The 12,217-nt window shown below is 36.4% G+C and overlaps 1 protein-coding gene across 3 annotated transcripts in view; it reads left to right on the top strand.

Annotated features, from left to right (window-relative positions):
* Window positions 1–12,217, top strand: part of LOC145673743 (SOSS complex subunit B homolog) — a 38,269-nt gene extending 26,052 nt beyond the window's left edge. For 2 of the 3 annotated variants that reach the window (XM_081743487.1, XM_081743488.1), the window contains exons 2-3: window positions 201–412; window positions 9,601–12,217. In XM_081743487.1, the coding sequence (XP_081599613.1) occupies window positions 9,778–10,425 (648 nt within the window). In that variant the 5' untranslated portion in view covers window positions 201–412; window positions 9,601–9,777 and the 3' untranslated portion in view covers window positions 10,426–12,217. The remainder of the gene's footprint in view (window positions 1–200; window positions 413–9,600) is intronic. The other variant, XM_081743490.1, reaches the window with a different exon arrangement.

Below are 12,217 nucleotides of genomic sequence, written 5' to 3'. Positions count from 1 at the left end.
GAGAGATCACATGTTGGCTAGAGTTCACAGAGGTAGAAGCGCATCTACTTCCGTATAGTACAATACTGGCTTCTATCTTGAAGTCTGTATTAAATAAATATTGGAAACACGTAGCCACCAACATTGTCCGATTTGACATGGATTGACTTTAATGGTGAAAGAAATCATTGAACTGTTAATCATTCATGCAATTTTTTTAGATCCTACTACTGGAGCATCTACTCTAAACATCGAGAATATGTGATGTCAGTTAAAGAGAAGTTTGTTTCACGCATGGCTCGGAAGGGATGATGATCCAGTTTGGATATTATTTATAGAAGAGGAAATTTTGTACTGAAGCTAGTATTGGGGAGAAACGTTTTATATTAATGAAGCATGCTGTTAAACTATGTACTTCAAGTTCATATTTCAGGTATTTTTAATTTGCTTTGTCGTATTTGTTTTTTTCTTTTTCAATTTTAATTTTACATTGAATGTGATCTTGTATTTTAGTGATCTCGCTTTTGTGCATTACTCCAGTTGCACCTGTTAAAGAAAATTCAAACTAATGTATGTTTAATGTAACCCTGATCTTTAAGGCAGTCCTATGCTTTTTCAGGAATCGGAAAATTTGGTAGTTTGTTATTATTGTGGAAGGAAGAAAGTTAGTATGATCCTGAATTTATAAGAACTTGCAGAAAGGTTTTGCTTAATACAGTGTGTCCGTAAAGTCGTGGTGTACTTTTGACCGGTCACAGGAAAGCAACAAAAGAAGATATAAATAAAAGGGAAACTCTCCCAAGTTTCCTTAGTATGATGTGCAAGCGTGTGCGCACACAGGTGATGACGCAACATCACGAACTGCGGAGCAGTCCACGCCAGTTGAGATGTGGACGGTAGAGAGGAAAATTCAATAAGTTCTGTGGCTGGCTAAATTCGAATCTGTGACCAAAGTGCAACGTGAATATCGTCGCATGTACAACTAATCGCCACCACATAGGAATAACATTACTGGGTGGGATAAGCAGTTGAAGGATACCGGCAGTTTGTTGGAAAACCTCGTTCTGGTAGGCCATCGGTAAGTGACGAGTCTTTAGAGCCTATACAGGAGAGCTATGTGAGGAGCCCTAAAAAATCTGTGCGTGCGTGTGCTCGACAATTACACCTAAGCAAGACTGCAGTTCATAAGGTGTTAAAGAAACTTATACGCTTTTCGGGTTAAAAAGTGTAACTGTTGCACGCTATCAAACCGGCGGATATACCCAAACGATTCGCATTTGCTGCAGGTATGCTTCATGAGATCGACAGTGATGAACGATTTCTGCAGAAGATTGCGTTTAGCGATGAGGCGACATACCATGTCTGTGGACATGTTTCATTGCCATAACGTCCGAATATGGGCTGCTGAAAATCGTCGTGCCTAAGTTGAGTACGAACCCTAAAGTGAACGTGTGGTGTGGCCTGATGCATGATAAGGTGATAGGCCCATTTTCCTTTGCGGAGCAGACTGACGCAAACAACTAGCTTGGAATCGTATGCAGTGGCACAATTTTCAGAAGATGTAATCTTTTAACGTGACGGCGCTTCTCCACACTAAGCCAACATTGTTAGTGAGTTTCTGGATACAGTGGTGGACAAACACCGTGTGCGTGGGTTTTCTCGGGGTTCTCCCGTTTCCTCCCACTTTCTTCATTCCACCATTTCATTCATTACTCATCATCACCGTCTCCTTTAGCCTAACCGGCATAAGCGTGGGACGTAAAACTCAAAGATTTAATTTTTTTTTCTGGATACAACATTCCGCAGCGGCTTATAGGCAGAGGTGCAGTCAAGCCATGGCCACCAGCTGCTATCCCCGGATCTCACACCTTTAAACTTTTACTTATGGGGTTATATAAAGCAACATTTGTACAGTGAATGTATCAACGACATTAATCATATAAAACAAAGAATCAGACATTATTTCACTTTATTACACCAGACATCCGTAACTGTTTGTAGGAAGAACTTAAATGTCGTTTAGATGCGTGTAGGGCAACAAATGGAAGCCACATCGAACTGCACTGAATAGATATGAAACTTGGAGACTTTTCCTTTTGTTTGGGGAAATTTTCACATTTTGTATATTGTTTCGTTGATTTCCTGTGACCAGTCAAAAGTACACCATGACTTTACGGACGCATTGTGTAATTATAGAAAGAATTACAGCAGAGGCAACCATGATTTCTAACAGTTACACTCATACATAAATTCTGTAGCTGTGTACCCAGTGTTTTAGTTTAATAATGATGTAACATGTAATAATATTGGAATGCCGTGTAAGCCTTCTACTTATCCTTTCAGTTAAGGAATTTTTAAACTCCATTTTTATCAACAATCTGAGGGGAAACTTTATACAAAATGTCAACTTTCTAAGTCGAACGACTTCATACATCTGATCAAAGAACGGGTAACCCTGTTGGGTAACTTAACACCGTTCCATCTTCGATTCCCGGAGGGAGCTCATGTGGTTCGGATTCCACGTTAATCAGTAGGTCCACGTCTCATATAGCCTCGCTGCTGAACGGGACGTTAAACTCAAAATCAACTCAACTCAACTCAACCGTTCCATCTTACTCATAGCCTGAAGTGCAAGAAGAACTTCCGTACAGAATTTTTATTTCCTATATCGAAAGATTTCGGAGATCTGATGAAAGGCAACAAAAAGTTCAACCTCTCTTTATTATTATTTATTTCCTTTAGAGAATGAGTTTCGCAAAACACATTCAACCTACAGCATAAAGTTTCTGGAGAACATTTTACAAAATTTCAATTTCTTATGCCTAACAGTTTCGGGGAAAAAAAGGCTCAAACCTTCCTTTTGTCCTCTTAAGGGTCGAATTTGTTCCATTGTCACTTTGTATTTTATTCTCTTCATATCTTATTTATAATCACTTAACATTAATTCATTACAAAGAAAAAATATGATCATGTATTGTTTCATTTAGTAGGATTCAAACAATTTGAAGACAACTCCTCTAAAGTTACCTGTATATAACTTTCGTAGAATCTGTGTATTATGATTGACAGTTTCAAATAACGCAAAAGGAGTGAAGAAACGACTTGACTGGACCGAGACTGGAATCCGGGACCTCCGGCATATCGTGCTGATGAATAGTAGCTAACGCATCGGCGCGGTATGCCAGAGGTCCCGGGTTCGAGTCACGGTCCAGTCAGTCTCTCTTTTACTCTTTGTGCGTTATAGAATTGACATCTACAGAGGATTTTGGTGTGTTAAAAAAATCGGTTGTTTCCTCTTTCATTAATTTCTATATGAGAAGAAATCAAAAAGTTCCCGGAATTCTGTTGTAGCTCTGTATTACCACAATACAAATACACATTTACTTCATCGACTTCAAAGTAGGCACCTTCGGAACCCACACACACTTGTTCCACCGCTCCTGTGAGTGATGGAAACACCGACAAAAGGCCTCTTTTGTTATCTTCCAAAGTTAAGCCTTCGTGTTAGTTTTGATCTCTTCTGTGTTGGCGAAACGGAAAAGGCCCATTTTTAGCTAGAGCCAAACATCCGATGGTGCTAAACTGTTCTTAAGGCTATCAAAATCTCTGAAGCAGATTTACCCCAATTTGCACATGGACTTCATGGACTTAATGTTTGCGCGTTGCTCGATCTGTGAACTTGTGCCGACTAATGACTACACACTCCTCCGTTTAGCTACATTATTAGTACACTGCCTGTTAAGAGTTGTTTACACTTGCCAAACTCATAATTAGGCAATCTTAAGGACTGGATTGCACAACATTCATTGTGGTTGCATCACAAATGTTAAAACTATAACATTCCGGGAACTTTTTGACTGCTTCTCGTAGAACAATTTCAAATATTACCTAAGTTGCAGAATCTTATTATAATAGCGATGCTTTATCTATGAATAACACAAATTCCTAATAGTTAACCATCGCCGTTCCGCTACGTTCGCTGCGACAGTACTACGTTTAAGAAGCTTTACTACCAACTCATATGAAGCATACTACCATTCACATCCACTATTAAATGGAAATAATGTTGTAATTACATACGTATATAAAATACACAGGTACTTATGCCATGTCAGGCAGAATATAAGCAATATGAGCACAGTATATAAACTACAGACAGCTGTTTATTTAACATAGCCCTCTTTTAAGCTATTAATTTTCATATATTCTATTGTGGATAATAGTGGTCTAACATGTTTAAATGATCTTCAGAAAACCCCGAAGGTTTTCCTAAACGTGGAGTGTCACTAATATTAAAATGACCCTCCGTGAAACAAGAGAACTATTTCTTGCCGTACTCTCTGCCATAGCATTGTTCCCACACACGGTGCAAATGTCTCGGGCCGCCTTCGCTGCTTTTGCCCCTCTGTTCAACTTAGAGAATAGTATGTCGAGAATGTTTCGCTTTCTCCACTTACATTCTCATTTCCTAACGCCCACAACTGAAAAATTGAATATGCAAAATCAAGCACAATATTTGAACTTCTAAACAAATATATGACAATCGATAAATAAACCCACAGCAACCGAGATACCAACATGTGAAACAAAAACACTCCGTATTTATGCACCAATCTAATAGAATCAAAAGTGATTATTTTCATTCACGAAACGTTATACATTTACTACTACTAGATACATCTATGGTGCAGATTAAAAATAGATGTACTAATATAAAATAATTACGACAAGAGATACTCTTCATATCTTCAAACATAGAAAATTCATGGCAGGGCCGCTATCGCCAAATCCCTGGTCACGGAAGTAAATGCGAAGAGGCGTATCCAGTGATGCAAGGACCACAAGGCTTGGACTCATGAGCAATGGAAACACGTAATGTGGTCCGATGAATCGACGTTCACCTTGTTTCCAACAACCGGTCGTGTTTACGTATGGAGAACACCGTCGCAGGCCTATGATACAGACTTGTCTGCTCCCAACTGTAAAGCATGAGGCTGGTTCTGTTACAGTATGGGCAGTAATATCGTGGTTTTCTGCAGGTCCCATCATAGCCTTGCATGGAATGATGAATGCTAAGGCGTATGAGGCCATTTTGGAGAACCAGGTTCTACCCATGGCCCAAATATTGTTCCTGATGGTGATGGCATCTACCAAGATAGATGATTTGGCACTCTGTCACGCTGCAAAAACTGTGAAATCATGGTTTGAGGAGCATGGCCAGGAGCTATCACACCTCCCCTGGGTCCCACAATCACCAGATCTGAACATCATTGAGCCATTGTGGTCTGAGTTAGAAAGGCGTGTTTGACCTCATTACCCCCCACCAGCATCCCTTAAGGAACTGGAGCATGTTTTGGAGGAACAATGGTACAAAATTCCACACACCACGATTCAGGAGCTGTATACGTCCATTCCACGTCGGATCCAAACTGTTTTGGACGCAAAAGGAGGCCCCACACTATACTAGATATGATTTTCAGACTTTTGCAAACGTTTTAGATTTTTTTTTGCCAACCCCTGTATATAGATGGATAGATAACACATAATATTCCAGCGTAACTGGAACGCCTGGAGTAGTTTCAACCAGAATTGATACACATATCACTTACAATATGGGAAAAGTACATTGGGGATAAGACACACCTACTACCCTCTTACAGGTTTAAAAAGGGATGACAGAAATAATCGAAAACGGTCGATGTTAGTGTCGAGTCCATAGCCTTCGGGGTCGCTGAAATGAATAATGACACTTCCAGTGCTGTTTAAATCAAAGTTCAGCCTGTGGAACATGAGGGATAAGAAGGGGGTAAATAAAATATTCAAAATGACAAAACTTTGTCAAATCCATAGCTTTTAGGGCCGGGAAATCGGCTGATCCGTTTAAACATAGTTTTTTTTCCACCTCAAGCTGTGTTTATCACGCTACTTTGATCAAGGAGCGTATGCTAAGGGGATAGTGTTTCAAAATTTATGGCAAATGAGTTTTTATCATTAGATTTTCATTGAGATGCGTAACCTGAGGAGGAAAGGGACTCAAATATTGTCCATAAATCTTCTCTCCGTGCGAAGAACGGGCATTTCAGCTCGTAAACCAGTTTTTTTAATTTTATTTAATTATTTTATACACTATAAACGTTTTAACGTAATTTCGTTTATATTTTTCAGAAAACGGTGTTTCCAAGGCTTATTATTTCAAAATTTTCACAGAAATGCATGGTACATTATCTTGCTGGTTTTGTTTATATATTGAGATTGGTAGTACCGAAATGATGATGTGTTTGGCGAAAGATTCAATGAGTGAGTGAAATGACTACATCATCAGCACAACATTTAACTTTCGAGAACTACATATAGTATAGCCAAAGCCAAACTATCACTTAGTATGATGTGCTTATTCCGTAGAAAATAAGAAAACTCGATTTAGGGGTTGTTCAGAAATTTTGTGGACCCTGATCCAAAAACTAATTATTGGCCAAGATGGCAATCTTTGCTTTTTTATTTAATCATTCCTTATAATATATACACAAATCAATGAAAATAGATTTCTAAATTTACTTATCATATTAGAAGCAAAATTATTGACACCAAACCTACCCAAATTGTATTTGCTGACAGTGGGATTCGACTCCACACGCACTTCATACACGCATGCACTAATATTGCAACATCAATATGGGACTTACGTATTCAATAAGTTATTTCAATAGTACAGTAGTACCATTTTTCAAACACTTGTAATATATACAACACTCAACAGAGTACACAAATCGATTAAATCTCAATTTTACAGAATCTTCTAGGTTTCAAAGAAATACGTATATTATTTTTATATTGAGCAAGAATATCACTCAAATGATTTCTAGGCAGAAAACTACAAGTTTTGTGGATCACATACTTCATATTCCTCTTAGCCTACGGTTCTATCTTCAGTTTGTAGAATTTAAGAACTGGAATGGGGAGTCTAAGAATGAGTTCCGTGGTTTCGTATGTAAACTTGAAAATACTATTTCCAGTCTTGAAAAAATCCTTAATTTTGATATCATTGTTTCCAATTTTCAAGGCAGCGTAGTTTGTAGTGTGTACAGAATTAAGTATAGTGAATCTTGTGGTAATTTTTTTTATTGCTTTTTGTTGAATAGTTCATACGATACTTTTTTAAAATCCAAAGTGCCTCTACCTTGATTTAATTTGAGTTCCTTAGTTCAAATAAAATAAGATTTATAAATAGTTCCTTCAATTGGTGAAGTCGTCTTGTGTGGGATTTTTACATTGTTTAGTGTGCTTGGTTTCCGTTAAGTATTTTGATAATCATGAAATGCCTAAATTATTATCTTGGGCATCTTTTATATGTTCTCTTATAGTCACGACATTCCTTTTTGTCATAACAGTGTATATGAGATGGCATTCACAGCTTATTTCATAAATTTCTAAGTAAACTTTCTCGTCAATTTAATAACTTTTGTAGCCATTTAGTGCTTTTCGAAACTCGTGTATTGTTTTAAAACTTATCTGAAACTGTACTTTTGTTCTGCGTTTTGTAGTCTATACAACAGTTTAGGCCGTAATGGTAAATCTGTCTAATTTTCCAAAGCTTTGCTATCTTTCTGTCTAGATTATTCTAACTTTTACTGTAAATTTGAAAAGCCAGTCTTTTCCGTTTATCTAGCATTGACTTAGAAGAGCCATTCAATGACACAAATTTATATACCAATCCTAATTGTTTGTCGATTTCTTCTGGCATGAATTTTATAGATTCTAAGAAAGAAATTTGTCCAGCCATTTGCTTTGACTGAATGAATGAGCTGATTTTTATTGATCTACACATTACAAGCATTCGATATTTGTATGAAATTTATTACTAATTCTACTAATGGTAATGTGTAAGAAATTTATTTAATTGTCCCTTGCGAATCTAATGTTTGGGTGTATTTTATTCAATTATTCAATTCAGTTTTTCACGTTTTCGGCACCCTATAACTACGAAATTATGCAGTTCCGATCACAGGTCCATGTGAACTTCTGTCTTATCTGAGAACTTATGTGAAAAATCTATTCCCAAAATATTGACAAATTTTTGTAGCATCCTAGATATATAGGATGCTACACACACACATATTTATATATATATATATATATATATATATATATATATATATATATATATATATATATATAATAAATGTGTGTGTGTATGTATGTATGTATGTTTGTATGTATGTATGTTTGTATGTATGTATGAGGTTGTGTAAATAGTATTGAGGCTCTGGAACACAACATTCAAAATACATTTAAAAATAGCCGTATGCAACCATATAAGTATCGTTATGTTTGATTACCTGCCATGTTTTCGGGAATACCATAAACCCATTGCTCAAGAAGGTCTTTGATTCCTGTTTTCTATTGTGACATGTGGTTTTCACAGCTTCTTTTGAAACTAATTTAACATCATTCCTGGAATTCTGCAGAAACTAAAGCAAATTATAGTTTGACGGTGTTAGGTCCGTGCTATAAGATGCGTGCATTAAAACATCCCAGCCAGGTTCGCTCCACCGTAATATACAGCTCCCTTTATGTTGACTAATTCCGTCCATTCTTTTGACTTGTTAGGTGCATTTACAGTATTTGTGTACAGAACATGTGCGAATCGATTGTTCTACCCTGCTGCACCAGCTCGTGATGTACAATGCACTTCCAATCCTAACAAATGCACAGCATAACCTTCCTGGGCATCAGTGTTGGCTTTGCCACAGACTGTGGAGCTGCTTCTTGTTTCAGCCACGATCTTTTATTTCGCATATTGTTATTATAGATTATCTACTTTTTGCCACTCGTATTCAACGTTTTAGAAATGGCTCGAGTTCGTTACGTTTCAATAGATTCACAGACAAATTCAACCGAATAAATGCTTCCGAATCACATCACATGTGTCACCCAAACATCAAACTTCTTTTTGCAACCAGCTTTCTCCAAATGGTTAAGTGTTCCGTGATGAATATTTAGGTCATTAGCGGTGTCATAACGGCTTACACGCCGGTCTTACTGGGCTTTTACCAGAATGTCATCCATTTTTGCTTTGATTGGTCGCCCGTTACGAGGAGCATCTTGGGTATTGGAATTTCCTGAATGAAAGTGACTGGACCATCATTTCATTGTTGCTTTGATACTGTATCTTGCTTATAAACAACACAAATTTCTCCACGGGCCAGTGCAGCACTTGCGCCTCTTTCAGCATAAAATTGTAAAATGTAGCACAGTCTTGCGGAAAGTTTATTCACGACGCAATACCTTACCTATGTTTATAAAAATTCCAACACTTTCACTTCATCTATCAAGTTCAACTACCAGCTGTCAAATGACGTTAAGCTGACCTGCTGCGACACACACCATAAGATTGGGGACGCGAATGTAATCTCGTGTGGAAAGGCTCAATACTTTTTAGACTACCTGATATTTCATGTTTAAATTGTTTTTAAAATTTTGAAATAACCTTTATTTATATAAAATTTTTCCCCTGCATTATTTGATAAATTGACTCAGAGAGTATTTCAGGTCACCAAAATCTGGTAATGTATCGGATGTAGTAGTGTATGTATTAATATTTTTGTTCATGTTTACTTTCAGGTTTTCCTTTTGGAGAAGTACGTTCCAGTGTGAGTTTCAGGAGGCATTAATAAATGCTGCAAATTATTTCCACGTGCAATATCTTAAGTAATACTGATTGTCCAATTTTCGTTTAATTCGCCAATTAGAAAGTTCACGTAATATAACCACTACTAGTAACGTACAATTGTCAGAAACATGGAATTTACCGTAATCAAAGATATTAAACCATCTATGAAAAATATTAATGTAATCTTTATCATTTTGGAAGTTGGTCATCCAAATATAACCAAAGACAATAAAGAAGTTCGAACATGTAAAGTAGCAGATCAAACTGCATCGATCAATGTGTCTATATGGGGAGAGCCAGGAAAGCTTTTGGCACCTGGTGATATTGTGAAATTGACTAAAGGGTATGCTTCAATTTGGAGAAGTTGTTTGACCTTGTACTCAGGTAAAAATGGAGACATTCAAAAGATTGGAGAATTCTGTATGGTATTCAGTGAGCAACCAAACATGAGTGAACCCAATCCGGCATATGTTAATCAACAAACAAATCAAAATTCGGGAAATAATAATAATAATAATAGTGGCAACAATTCAACCACTAATAACGGACAAAATAATAAGGGCAATACGACAAGTAATATTTCAACGGCAGCTGTGGTTCAAAATTCAAAAGAAACTGTAGCAAATAGTAAGAATTGTACAGGATCAAGATTCGGAAGTGATCAAAGTGTGATCAAGCAACAAGTACATCAGCAGGCACCAGTAGCTCAACGCAACAATTATCAAAGGGGTCGAGGTGGGGTGCATAGAGTGTCTACAAGAACAGAGAGAAGGTGATTTTATTTATTGGATATATTAATTCTGAATCAGGGATAATTAGTTTTGTGTGGGATAGCTAAAACGCTTTCATTGCACGACTGCTGAATGAAATTTGCAATAATATATTGAATCATGATTGTATAATTTTGTATGGATGTCTGTATGTAAAAGAACAGCAAAGTCAAAGGTTCTTTGCTGTGTTTGTCATACGCTTCATGTAAACCTTTATGTGATATTTATAGACTGATTATTTTAATGCATGATCGAAGGATGAAATTAACTATGATTTGTATAGTTATGTGTCAAGTATTTTTTATAACGATGGGCATTCCAGTAGTGTTACTGTTTGTTGGAATCTTCTTGAAATTGCCTCTTTCACCCATAAACTGGCATGAATTATAAGAGAGAAATTCCAAGGCAGTGCGTTTGATAAATATTTTCAAAATAAAAGTGCCAATGGAATTATTTGGGCGTAAGATTTAAACGAATAGTACATTTGTAACATTATTTATTTTGAGCTTCATATGAGAGAAATGAACTGTGTGTCGAATATAGATATGTATTATATATATATATATACCTACTTATATACATATATGGAGTTTCATGAAAACAAGCAACTTGATTATGTGTAATGAACTTCTCTTTAAAATTATGTTCTTGGGTGTTTTTACGTGTTACTTCAGAAATACAGTGCGACTGGTGTGACGTATTCAACATTATCTCCTTTCTTTGAGATAACGGGTAGAACTAATGTGTTCACTAAGTTAGTTAACGTGGTTTTCCCGGATGGTGGCGCTAGCATATCTTGAAAAGAATTATCTGTGTTGTGTCTTTATTGGATGAATGTTTTCTAGGAAATTATTTTCTTTTAAGGTTTATTTTCTAGTATAAATACTACTTATTAATCAGATTGAGTGAACATCCGCAGGACCTCTTGATGGAATTGATAAGGCTGAATGAGTGAAAGAAATAGACTTAGATTATATTTTGATAAACTAGTAAGGGGAAAGGACGATATTTCAAATTTTGCATGGTCTAATCAAGCGAGCGAGATGAACTCTCACTGTGAAATAGTAACAATTCACCCAATAAAGACGGATCAGAAAGAAAGTCAGTTCTGCTCAAGAACTATTCGTTCCGGGTATGGTATATATGTTCACATGTGTGTATACACCATACTACTTCTGTGTGTCTGTGTAGACTCTACCAGGAGCCGTTTCACAAGACATTTATATTGTAGTGTAAACGAATAAAAATTTAAAATTTTGCTGTCATATAATATTATGATGAATTACAGGTAAAAGCACTAGTACTGACAAATGACTCACTATTATTCTATATTTTTGCCTCACAATATTTACCATTTGTAAAAACACTCACGTAGAGAGCTTGTAATTTTTGTGAAACGGGTTTCTTAGAACAAAACTAAACCAAAGAGAGTTGCACACTTTATGGATATATCCGTGTATTGGATGATAAACACACATAAGTTAACATAAATTCACTGTGTGGCTTATTATCTTTCGAACGAAATATGCTACACGATAATTAGGAAGTATTGGGTGGATTACTTGAAATAACTAGGTAATCATTTATCACATTAATACGTAGAAAAAGACTAGGGGTAGTGTAAAGATAATAAAGCCTCACAGCTGCGAAGTTAACGTAATTATGAGCAGACTGTAGCAGTCATAAGCAACAGCACAGCGTCTTTCATGTCATTTAATATTTTAGTGTATTGGCGTATATGATGTACAATTAAAACTTTACTGTTATAATTTCTTAAATAAAAAATAATTCTGAGTGA

This window comes from Thermobia domestica, chromosome 17 (assembly GCF_964235325.1).
Source record: "Thermobia domestica chromosome 17, izTheDome1.hap1.1, whole genome shotgun sequence".
Classification (NCBI taxonomy): domain Eukaryota; kingdom Metazoa; phylum Arthropoda; class Insecta; order Zygentoma; family Lepismatidae; genus Thermobia; species Thermobia domestica.
This window is presented reverse-complemented; position numbering and strand designations above follow the sequence as displayed.